Source organism: Typopeltis vanoorti, chromosome 24, assembly GCF_054136105.1.
Source record: "Typopeltis vanoorti isolate ZY-2024b chromosome 24, IOZ_Tvanoo_1.0, whole genome shotgun sequence".
Lineage (NCBI taxonomy): Eukaryota > Metazoa > Arthropoda > Arachnida > Uropygi > Thelyphonidae > Typopeltis > Typopeltis vanoorti.
In genome coordinates, this window is record NC_143572.1 from 77,755,412 (window position 1) to 77,768,810 (window position 13,399).

Genomic DNA, 13,399 nt, shown 5'->3' on the forward strand with positions numbered 1-13,399 from the left:
TCGGCTTCTAAGAAAAAGTTATTATTATTTTTTTTTTTTTTATACAGATACTGGTCGGACAGTAATCTGAAGATGCAAAAGGCATGTAAAACAACTGAAATTTTCTAGCAATTCCTGAAATGCGGACCCTTTTATTTAATATTTAATTTGGCAACGAGGTTTTATCATCGTAAACATACGAGAACAACAGAAAGAATAAATTTGTGCGCATATAGTTAAAACGTGAGTATTCAAATGTTCAAAAAGGTGTTGCTCAAAGCCCACCACGTTAAAAAATGGCCAAATATATTTTAACGGGCAAATTCAAGAACAAAATACCTGTATTGGAAATCGACAATACTTGTCCACCAATCATGAAAAAATAGCCACATCACGTGATATATCAAACTCGGTCAACGTGTGGTTCTTTGGTACTTTATGATGTACGGCGTTGGGAACTGCAAAGCACACCGGGATTCAATGGCGATTTGGAGGGGCGTATCTAAGAGGGCCGATTGGGAATTAACACAGTTGCGGGGGAAAAAAGTGTTTATTAATTGGACAAAGTTCGCTAATGTAAAAATGATTTTTGAATCCACACGAAGCTTTGGTAGGCTCTTTGAGACATGAAGATTTCAGTCCAGCTTTCGTTGGAGGCCTATTCCCCCCCTCCTTCTAGCACACAATGGGATTCGCGGAAATATCCTGCAATTCTACCTATAGAGACAGACATGGCTTATAATTTAAATTTAGAAGGGCTTGTGAATAGTTTCATTGTGCGATATTCCCGTGGAGCAAACATTTAATTAATATTATTATGGAATCGTTTTGCGTTAATGTTTCTCTTGTAATAAAAACAAAATAGGAATTGGAGATTGTCTTATAATCCATGAGGGGCGACATCTAATTGTTTGCCTCAGGGAGCGATCTAATCAGGCGACGACCCTGCAATTCATGAATACAAGGCCATTCTTTAACGATGAAGACGTAGGAATGCAAAAGGATCCTTCCTCGATTGATCCCTTGGACCTAGAGGTGACTATATCATTAAAAAAAAAAAATTAAACCGTTTTTTCGACTAAATACACACTTCAAAAGATTTTGAAAAAAAAAAAAAAATTCTCCAAAATACTTCTTAAAAAATGGGGGGGGGGGTTAAAAGTTATCGGGTGGACATTAATGGCTGCAATGATTGACGCTCTTAAAATAAAACGACATTTATCGGAAATAACACTTCCAGAAGATCTATGACTCGTGTGGGGGGGGGAGAAATTATGATATCACCCCCGAAAATAGCGAGGTACTAAGTTCATTGGCCAGGCCTTTTTCCTGTTGTCCCCTCGACTACAGAAAGATTATCATCTGGCAGGAGGGCGAATTGTTTTCTTTATACTTTTGTTAATACAAAACGTGGTTTGCCAGTGTAACATACTCGTGTTTAGCGCATGCTCTTCTAGTGTTACTCGGTTTTTGTTGAGATTGGGGGGGGGGGGAGAACTACCGCCATTTGGTTAGTGAACTCCCAAGTAGATCAAGGTACAACATTAGAGATATTCAAGACACAGCTTTGTAATGTCTTTGAAAATATTCTCAGAGTTCCTCGAATCCTTGAGTAGAAATCCTAAAATTGGCCAAGTTACGAGTAAATTTATTGCAATTCTTAAAGTGGTGGAATACCTCGTGTCCCCCTCTATTCAGGAAGTTTCACATAATAGTTCTGTTAAGTATCTTGGTTTCCTTCCAGTCGCGTCGTAATATTTCATCGGCAAGAAGGGGATTTTCAAATGACTCAACAAAGCGAAACAAAAAAAACAAACACTTTTATTTACACTTTACAACACACACACACAGTGAAGACATTTTCACAACGAAAACGAGGGGAAGAGAACTTCCACGTGTCGGCGCAAGAGCTCCAGGCTGTTGACGATCAACACTTGGCGCCGCAAGTCTTCCGTGTCTCTTCGCTTGGAGGAAGGTTCTCCGGTGTGCAGCCGCTGAAGTTTCTGCTGAGACAGTTCCAGAAGGTCGTGGTACCAGCCGTGCACATCCAGCAACGTCCTCTGGACGGGAGCCAAACTCTGAAAGAGAGACGACGCACTGCTCGTGATCTCGGGTTCAAATTACGATCTCAACAAGAAGAAACGGTGAAGATACTTTCTCCTGGCATCAAGCCAGGTCACATTATCCAATTAAGCACCCACCTATCAGTTAGCCATTCTTTAACAGTAGGAAGAATCCCTTCAGCGCTGAAGTTAATACCGTAATCACCTCATCAAGGAGTCTCCATAGTTCAGTAGGTAAGGGCAATGCTTTATTCTTTTTTTTTTTTGGGGGGGGGGGGTCAGAAAGTCCTAGGTTAAAATATCGTTTAAGACGCGAAAAATTTTCATAAGCGCACCCACGGGACGAATTTACATTTCGTGGATATAGTACATGGTACGGTATGAATGCATGCGCATTTATCCTTACCGTACCACGTAGGCTTTCGAAACTAGATCCGAAGAAATAGGGTGGTAAACCCTTATTCCCGCACTCTTATGCGTGTGTTCTTCTGACCAATTTACTGATTTACCGTCAGTTGAGAAGCCCTGATAAAGTTCTTCGCGTCCTAGGCTTGTCAAACAAAGGGCAACGTCGAAAGCGACTGAACTACGAAGGCTCTCGGGAGTCGTGAAATAAAAATTTACCTCCGAGAGGCGGTCAGGGTAGAACATGTGCGCGTGCATCAAAACTGGGAATCTCCCAATTCTCAAACCATAAGAAACAGAAGAATTCAGGATATTTTTTGCTAAGTCTACGGCACTGAGAGCCACCTAACGAGAAAAAAAAAAAAAAGAAACGAACTTACCGCCTGTTGGGAATAGTCCGTGCAAACTGGTTCAAATTTCATATCATCTATGACCTGAAAGAAAAAAAAAAAAAATGATGCAGTCACTTTTAAAAGCGAGTTAGGAGTTTAAATCAAAAGGAAGAAGTTGCGTCTTTCTTACCTGATTTGTGAAGGCAAATTTGTAGCTGGGCACTGCGGTCACGCACTCTGCAATAACCTAACGGGAAAATGGAAAAGTGTGTCGGTTAGCTGGTCGTTCAGGCACGTCCGCAGGCTATTAAATAACAAATATCAATGAAGAATAAGAAAGCCGGAGGTCATTCAACAATACGCGGCGTTTATAAGCGACATAAAAAAATCTGCATCAATTCTGTCACGATTGAAAGCGTGAGAATTACGATTACGTGAATCGGATCGACTTTATCTGAAAAAGCTCGTTCTGGCTTCAAAACGGCCGAAGCAACTAAGGCAACGGGGGGGGGGATTATATTACGCCTTGGCCGAGTTCCTCTGGCCAGACTGCCTATTTCTTGTTAAAACCCCGAGTTTCGGGAAGGAAAACCTACCTTCGTGCGAGACCGGCTAACTCACCTTCAACTGAAAATCCCGATTAAAGATTCTTCACTGCATGTTCGACAGGATTCGAACCAGCTCTTCCTAACCAAGGACGAAAGATATTTGCTTTCTGATTACAGAGGATGGCCAAAATTAAAGAATCCTGTTTAAGGCCTTGGTGGTGCGCCACCCAGTGATCCAAATGCTGCGAAACTTTGCAGGAACACACTGTTCGTCATACGGAAGCAAATGTTATTATTAAGAAAGACCTCCAGGGAGTCAGGGACTCATCGAGGGAGACACATACTACACGCACCAGCTATCATACTTATTGTTGAATTCGTTCACACTGCTTGCACTCAACATCCAATGGCAACTCATTCCAATCACTCACCACCCTCTGAGAGAAAAATCTCGCCCTCACCCCCTTCTTGGCGGCCTTCATTCTCAGCTTCCAAGGCTGCCCTCTCGTCCTTCCCCCACCCATCCATAAATTCCATCAACTGAAATCCTGTATGAACCTTTCAGAAGTTTGTAAGTCTCAATCATATCACCCCCTCTTTCTCCTGTTTATCTGCAGATTCTCAATCTGCCTTTATAATCAGTATTCCACAATCCTGATATTATTTATAAACACTCTCCACTATCAGAATCATGAGATCTAACCTGTGCTCAATAGTCCAAGCGAGGCCTTATGAAGACCTCGTAAAGGGGAAAAACGACATCCTTCTCTTTGCATGTGAACGTTCGTTTCAGCATTGCAATTATGTTTTGAGTTGTATTTTCAATCTTTGCCACTTGGCCCCTAAACTTCAACTTCCTATCTACTAACACTCCAAGATCCCTAGCTCAGTTTCTTCTAGACTAATCCACCAATATAATATGACACTGGATATCTAATCACGCCGAAGTGAATTACTTTACATTTATTGACATTGAACCGATATCCATTTTCAAATGCCCACAATTCCAGCCTATTCAAATCATTCTGCAAGTACTGTATATCAGCAGCATTTCTTATTACCCTGTCTATCTTTGCATCATCAGCAAATAGCTGCATGCCACTTGTTAAATCTTTCCCAATATCATTAATGTTCAGCTTGAATAACAGTAGACCAAGCACTGATCCTTCAGGCACACCACTGGCTTTCTTGAATCTTGCAGATTCACAGCTCCCCATACACCACTTTTTGATATCTGTCAATCAGCCATCTCTTTTCCATGCTAATATTTTATAATCCAACCCCATATTCTCGAATTTATGCAGCAGTTTTCCATGCTGTATTCTGTCAAAAGCCTTAGCAACATCCACAAGCATCATTGGTGTATCCATTCCCCTTGTCTAGTTCAATGCTAATATTGTTATAGAATGTGAGCAGGTTGCTAAAACATGACCTTCCCTTAGTAAACCCACGTTGTTCATTGCAAAGTAGAGATTCGCTGTCAATCCACCTTTTCTTCACCACCGCCACTCCCGATACACATTAGTCGACAGTTGGATACATCGGTCATGCACCACCTTTGTGCAATGATTGCCACACATTCTTTAGAGATTAAAAAAAGTAGTTCGAAAATTCATCATCGGGATGTGGTAAATACCGATTGCATGGAATTTGTAGCAACTCGGCGAGTGCCAGATTAACAAGGTAAGCAGGCGATGCGTCGCATTGGGGCCCTTCATGAGGGGCGCTGAAGGGAGTGGAAAAAATAAAATATAAACTCATTTTAATATTAGCGTTTATTAATTGTGGATATGCACAAAATGTATTCCAATAAATACCGAGACTTTCAACAATACCATTTTGCAAAAACTGCAATTGTTTTTCGATATGAGTGTAGGTATACAGCTGGTGGAAGCACTACGCAAGCCGAGCGTTCGCCCGGGTCGTCCCGTTATAGGAGGGCGCCTTACACCAGCGCTTCACAAACTGTGGGCCGTGAAATAATTAAAAATATTTAAAATGTTTTAAGACTAAGTAAATTTTTTTATTTTAAAAGAAACGTATTTAACTTTTATTATTTATTATTTCTTTTTTGTTATATGTTAATATCAAGAACTGTTGATATGACTTTATATACATATCAAAACTCGTTTTATATTATCACTGTCATCCGAGCTAGTTTTCTGTTACCAATAAAAGTTTCGCATACACTTCACACATGAAATAAAGCTTAAACAAGTTCATGTGGGGGGGATAGTAACTCCTTGCAGTGGTAAACAACAGCCCTCCCTTAACAGCCACTATACTGCGGAGTCAATAAAAACGAGTACTTTTATTATGCCAGTGAATAAGGTATGAGGAGACTGTGTAATATATTTCTCAACAAATAGTGCAATTAGAGACAACTGGGATAAAAACACACTAATTAATGAATCACATGTCCCCTCATACAGAAACTGTGCTGTATAGACTGAAACAAAACCATATGTTGCATGGGCAAACACGGTATCTAACTAAAAACTATTGTTATTAATTAGATGCGAGTTCGATTTCGCAAGCAGCAATAAAATTCAACCGAACGTGCTAAAATTCGTAAAAGTGTTAAAACTAAGTAATATATATATATATATATATATATATATATATATATATATATAATGAATGTTATGGCAGTTTCACATATGGAAATCGGTTGAAGAGAGTTAGCATTTCAACTCAATTGTCAGCTATGCTTTTATCTTTCGGTTGCGCGATCTTTTGTTGATACCGCACCAATCATGCACGTTTTAATAACCTGCCTTTGCTGTCTGTTTAGCGTTAGGCTTAATTGCCGTAGAGGGAGAAAAGTCACAAAAGAGAAAAATGTTCCTGGTCCGGGGATTCCCTTATTCAGGTAATATTCACTAATTTCATGTTATCAGTCTGTGGTGTGCCAGTATCGGTAAGTGGTGATATTATTTGATCTATTCTACGTTAAAAAATTTAACCCTGAGATGGATAAGTGGCTGATAAAAAATAAAAAAAAAATCCTGCAAACAATGAGAAGAAGCAGAAACAGACTAAAAAAAAAAAAAAAGAGAGAGTATTTCATATTTTACCAGAACAGCCCGCATCGTCTTCAGAACCAAACGGTAAGAGGCAAAAAATGTAATATATGCATTTGATTTTCGCAATATTCGCTGTGTATGTTTTGTATTGAATATAAATACAATAAATTTTATAATAATATATCTCTCTATTATGATTTTTTTTGAGGGGGGGCAGTGAAATATTTTAATTTTTGCAAAGGGGGCCCTGACATCCAGAAGTTTGGGAAGCACTGCCTTACACTACCGACTTTTTTTTTTTTTTTTTGATTTTTTACATGAATCGCGCATTCGATACGTACACGTGCGCGGACGTGTACCCGGCTTAAATTATTACGAACTGATATTTGGACATTGTAAATCCTCGAATAGTCGATTGCTAAACACACGGTGAACGTGCAGTTAATTCCCACAGAGGTAATTAGATTCAAAATTTAATCTAAGGCTTTACAAATGAAAGAAAAAAATGCACGCATTTCTTCAAGTATTTATTTACATTTTACCAAAATTTTGGTTCAATGAATTTTTTTTATTTCAGAAAGTTACTCCTGGAACTGAATTATAAATAACCAAATCTGTTTAATTTTCTACTGCTTTCAAAGTTTCCAGAGACAGTATTCGATATCCATTACTTCATTTTACCGTTTGACTTCCAATCCGGACTATTTCTTTGCACTCTACAATCATTTGTTGACATTATTCTAAGTTTTAGAAATTCTATTCTATATTTTCACCATTTAGGACCTTTTATGCAACAAAAAGAGTTCAATGGAGTTTGTTTTTTTTCCTTAAAATTTCCAAATATGACGACTTTTACTGCTGTCTGGAAGTGACGTTTGTCTTAACAAGAATCTCAGCAGGGGTAAAAGCTTAGATTACTCTCAATACTACTGCGAAAGAAAGACCCCTTTCTTAGAAGGGGCACTAGAGAGCCTCAAGCAGTAGTGCGTCATATGTCAGCAGTCTTGTTTTGTTTTCAATTCTTTCCTAAATAGAAATTTCGAGATTTCTTTTACAGTCCGATGCAATATTATGTCAAAATAATTTATTTATAATATTCACAATTTCGCTTTTATTGTCGAAAATTTACAAATCATTTGATGGAGTTATTTAAGAAAGAAATATTTGAATGAATAAATTAAAAAAAAAAAAAAAGAGGTGCATCTGTTGCAGAAGCGTTCAGCTTATATTTGGGGAGAGGAGGGGGAAGATGACCCACTTATTCATCCTGCTGATGTCTGAAAAGAATATTTTCAAAACCGTTCACAAGACAATTGTTACAAGCGTAAATCACTTGGGGAGCATCTCGTACATTTCAGGGTAAAATAAAAGTATAACTATTTTGCCACCTGTCTAAACTAGCGGTAAAAAAGTGTTTTTTCCAAATATGCGGTGACTTCTTCTTTGTATTAAAAGAAAATGCCAGATAATGATGATAATAATAAGAGAAAAAAAAACGTAGTATTTTCTTTTTCATTGAGTGCAGATTTTAGAATGAAGTGCGATTGATAATGTACTTTGTGTTTTTTTTTTTTTTTTTAAAGAAGACGCACGTGATTATTTTTCTTACTATTTAAGTCAAATGAACTTCGGAAATGATGAAATGACCAACTGTAGTGATTTCGTAACACCTTGACTTATAAGAGTGAACCTGCGTTAGCTGGAGTTTCCTCCATTGAGAAATTCCAAGTCAATATTTTGGTTGGTTCCAAGATATAAATATGCGCGTGTATGTATATATCATTAAATTATCTGAGACATGCCCCATACGGAACTGATTATAATTTTGTTTTTTTGAAGTATTTTACCCCCCCCCCCCCTCCCGTTCATAGTAAATTATCAACACCCGACCACCATGGAGTCAAAGACTCGTCCTGGAAGGTACTCACTATTGCATACAATGCTCATCCAACGGCATCTTAAACTGATTCAATGTGTCCACATCTACAACACGCTCAGGCAATGCATTCCACTCACCAACCACCCTCCATGCAAAGAACCTGCTTCTCACTCCTTTGCTCATACCCTCCCTATACAGTTTCCAGCAATGGTCTCTCGTTCTACTTCCTTCCACTTCTATGAAAAATCTCTTCCATGTCCACTTGATAACAACCCCCGACCAGTTTATGTCTCGATCATATCCCCCCCCCCCCTCTTCCTCCTATTCACGAGGCTCTGCAACTCACATTCCCTTATTCTGTTCTCGTACTCCACATTCCAAAGACCACCTTTGTGAATTTTCTCTGTACGCTTCCCAACATATCCTCATCACCACGAAAACCTGGCAACCAAATCTGTGCACAATAATCCATATGAGGCCTAATCAAACCTTATACAATAGAATAATAACCTCTCTATTTCTACAAGTTATGATTAAACATTTTCACATTATTATCTGTAAAGCAAAGCCGTGAAAGTGTCAAACATCTACGAAATTTGATTTTGAACAAAAATAAAACTAACATAATCTGGACGTCGACAGCCCGTTTTTTTTTTTTTCTTTAAAATATTTCAAATAATCATCTTGAATTAATCGAGAACAAATAAAATTGTAATGTCGACTAGGCGATTAGACAACATTAGCTCAAAAATAAAAAAAATTACGTAAAAATTAAATTAAAAATTTCTTCGCATTCTCCAAGGTAACGCAATGTTTAAGTGAATAAAGTATGCAAGGATCTCTCGTTTTGTCCTGACATTAAAATTTGTACAATAAAAGGAGAAAACAAAAAATAGTTTCTATATTTTTAGTCAATCCAATATCACTAAAAGTCCAGTTACCCAGCATGGAACAAAGAACTTGTTTCTTGTTAAGGCAACTGAGACAGCTATAATCGGGAGATAATCTGATTAAGTCTCCTCAGTGTGAAGAATTATCGCACCTTCTAATGGACATGAAGGCCAAATTTATCCACCTTCTTTCAACAGATGACATGCATCGTGTCTACATTTCGATTTACGTATATAGACATCCTGGCCAGGTGAAGGGTAATGCTCTATTTTTCCAAGTTTGCATAAAAATATATGCGTGTTGATTTTTCAACCTATACGTTTCCAGTAGGTTAAAAAAAAGTAAGGGCCGCTCAACTTAAAATTGATTCTCGAAGCAGGATCCCTAGAGACGGTATTACAGACCAATGCTGTTGCTGCGCTTCGCGAATTTCGTCGACTGGACAAATATCGACGAGGTCCATAATCTCCATGCACTCAGCAACGAATGATTAGTTGTTTTGAAGAAACGGGATCGTTGGGAGTTAGACCTGGCAGATGTCGCAAACCAATCAGTCTACAACGGTGAAGTTGCTACTGCTGTTGTGGAACAGGCCATGAATAACAGCGTTGGTTCCTGCAGCGAACGTGCTGAATCAAAAACACGTGGATGTGCCCTACACAACTGTCTGGAAAATTCCACTGAAGATTCTGCATTTCTACCCATTCAAGATAATCCACACACAGGAGTTGTGCCCGCAGGACTTCGAAAGTCGACTCGCATTCGCTTTGACGTTCCTTGCCCGAGTGGACGCTGCGGATGATTTGTGGGAAGATGAGGCTCACTTTCCCCTGAAGGGAGCCGTCAATACCCACAGTTGGCGGGCGTTGGTTACGCAAAAAAAACCCGCATGCAATCCAACAAATTTCTTGCATTCACCCATACACAGTGTGGTGCGGGTTTACAACTTCGTTCATCATTGGATCTTTGAGGACATTTTCCAATCGGATCCTGTGACCTGCTCGATTGCTGCGATATGATAAACAATTTTGTTGTGCCACAGCAGCGCCCTATGCATGGATTCAGTCATTTTCATGCAGGACGGGGCCTCCTGCACACATCGGTAGCTCCGTACAGGAGCTTCTTCCGTGAAGTGTTCTCGAAGAACATTTCACGGAAGCCAGAGTTGATCATCAGCCGTGCGTTTCCCACTGCATCACCGCCTCGTTCACCTGATCTGACGCCCTGTAACTTCTGGATCTGGGGATTTCTCAAAGACACGGTCTATTGGGATCATCCCGATAACGTGCCAGCGCGAAAAGACAATATCACGCAGTATGTGCGCAACATCAGATCCGACCAGCTGCGTCCTGTCGTTGCACATCCACAGTGCAAAAAGGATGAAGTTTGTAGCATACCGGGAAGGGCATCACAGTGAACAGTACAGCCCGTGAATGGAAATGAATAAAAATGTGTTATTTATGCTCGTGTCCTTTTTGCACTGTGGAAAAATTGTGAAAAAACAGAAAAATTACCACATTTACATTCGGTAGATCACACAGCGCCCATGGTGGTGTAGTTTGGAACTACTGTTTTTTTTTTTTCTCTCTCTCAGATATCGCTAGAGATTCATAAGGATATTTTAATTTTGATCACCCTGTACAAAAAAACTGACATAATACACTAACAAAAGCTAAGTTAGCTTGGGATCCTTTTATCGACTATATTTGGGGTAGGAGAGTTATTTGGGGATTATTTTGCCTAAATCAACTTTTTACGCTTGGAAATGGTATTAAGAGACTTCTTTTTTTTCTTTTTTTTTTGGGGGGGGGGGTATGTTTTAGAGTTTCATAGAAATGCAGTCAGCGAGAAACAGTTGTTAAGGAATAGGAGAATCACTTATTTTGTCTTCCACTGTTTTCTCAGCAATCTTTTGTTGCGTCTTCGTTTTCTTACTTCAACCCCTTCCCTCCAGTAAGGAATCCTTCGCGAACAACAAAAACTGGGAAGCCTTTACCGTTGTATATTAAGTACGTCCTTTAAATTAAAAAAAGTCAGGCAAGCCACTCTGAAAAGCCCTGGAAGCTTAACAAAAGGTCCGAGTAAAGAAGTTTTTTTTTTTTTTTTTTTTTCTTAGCGCAGGAAGGAAATGCTTGCTCGACTAGGTGCTCCATCACAACGTATTCAAGGCAAGGTTTAATAGTTATTGCAGTCTGTGCGTGAGGCTTCTGCAAGGAAGATTGAAAATAGTACTGAAAAATCCTCATTATTACACTGTGAATGAAAAAAGAATGGAGTCTTAAAATCTCCTTAAGCAATTGTGTAACGAGATTTATACAGAAGCAGTTTTCTAAGAAGTGTCTGGTGTTGCCCTGTGAAAATGGCGTTCGCTTCTAAAGCGACAGACCGCCTGCTGAAATGCCTTTGCAGGTTCGCTTCTATTGCAGCACGGGAACTTCTTTAAACGAGTTCTTGAGTTAGTCGATCTTTAACAGAAGCTCTTTGGGTTTTCCCCTCCCTACAACTCAAAAGCAAACGACTATTGAACTCGCGCTGTTCTTCAATTAATATAATAATTTGCCTGTTAAGAATTTAAGACCCCGAGATGGCGGCAATTGTCTGCCGTACTCTCGTTCGCGATGCACACACACAAACCATGTATGTATAGCCAATGGGGTGTTGTGACAGTTTACCTTCACGCCAGATCAAGTAAAAACATCTTTTGATTGATTTGTTTCTGGTATTCTCGCTCCACAGAATGAAAATTTCACAAATCAGGGAAGAATCTCAATTGGATATCACTAAATGATCAGCGCATCTAATCTTACAAAAAAAAAGGTACGGTTAGCAAGTGCTTATTTATCACACCCTTCGCATATAGTCCTGTCATTAGTGGCATCGTAACCCACGAACTAGGCGGCAAAGTTGTATCTTAAACATATTTTCTTGGATTTAGGGCAGCATATACTCGAGCTACAGTCCTGCCTGACATACGTTGAATGAGATTTCTGCTGACACAGTAACGAGAAAGGGGGTACTGAAAAGAATACTGGACGTTCTCAAACGATGGGCATAAATGATAGTGTAGACTGGAATTTACGAAGACCCCTAAATATATTTTCTTAAATGTTTCGAAACGAAGTCACAGTATTAACTTATTATAAGTTGAATCCCCCCCACCACCACTTTCAAGGAATACAAGTTCAGTACACTTAATTATTAGTCCTAGCCCCTGGTGTTTAAAGAAAATGGGTTGTTCACCGTTAGTTTGTGTGCACACACACAAATAAATATGCAGTAAACGTGTCGAGAAGATCATATTTATATACGAACTAAATTTATGTAAAAACTAATAGAGTTCAAATTTTGTAATTAATGCTGATTTTTTTTTTTTTTTTTTTTTTGTACAAACGTATTCTTTTTAGAGTGCTTTGTAACTTTCTGAGAGGTAAATCGTTTAACTATTCATATTTCAGTATCAAAGTCTTGACGGCTGTTCTGCCGAAGTCGTCAAATTATAAAACTTGCAGTTAACGCCTTAATAAGTCTGCACATGCAACTAATGTTTTCATTTCCTCTTACCCTATAAATTTCATGTCCTGTTATTTGTGGAATATTCACAGGCATTTAAAAAGAAAAAGTACTTAATTTGATCCAGAAAGATTTCGTTTACATCAATAAAAGTATGCACTGCTTATTTATTATAAATAACCAAAGTGTATTTATGTATTAGATCTGTTCAAAAAAAAAAAAACATTAAATTAAATATATTTAAGCAAAATATCTAAACAGACTTACCTTGCCTGCGAAATTTGGCTCATCGCATGCAGAATCTATTTGTAAACAAGTAGCAAACGAAACACAGCAGCCCATGACGTCAAAAAGTTGAAATCATTTGCACGAGAACAAACGAAAGCTTGCGAGCCGCGAAGTTGATCACATCTCACAATTAAGTAAAAATGAAAGCTGAGGGAAAGGCACACAACTGCTTCATTAATATACCGCCAGGTATCTCGATAATCCTTCCCCTACGCCCCCCCACACAGTTCGCAATACTACAAACCCAGGTCATGATACTATGCGGGATTTATTTTCGAACTTGTTATGACTAACCATTCACTTGTTTAATAATTTTGTTATTGCGCCATTCATTTAAAATGGACTCTTAAAGCACAAATGCACTCTTGCGCATGTGCGTTTTCATTGTAGCTAAATATGTTTATGTTACTTTGCTTTGTTAATTATTCTTCGAAAAATTTTAGAAACAAACGAACAACAACAACAACAAAAAAGTCAA

The 13,399-nt window shown here is 38.7% G+C and overlaps 1 protein-coding gene across 1 annotated transcript; it reads right to left on the bottom strand.

The window, feature by feature from the left end:
* Window positions 1-1,779: 1,779 nt before the first annotated feature.
* Window positions 1,780-13,114, bottom strand: LOC150093422 (uncharacterized). The gene is made up of 4 exons (XM_090414056.1): window positions 12,901-13,114; window positions 2,970-3,026; window positions 2,828-2,881; window positions 1,780-2,057 (listed from the first exon to the last, which is right to left on the bottom strand). The coding sequence occupies exons 1-4, from the start codon at window positions 12,973-12,975 to the stop codon at window positions 1,842-1,844; spliced, it is 402 nt and encodes a 133-aa protein (XP_090270182.1). The 5' UTR covers window positions 12,976-13,114; the 3' UTR covers window positions 1,780-1,841.
* Window positions 13,115-13,399: the final 285 nt, after the last annotated feature.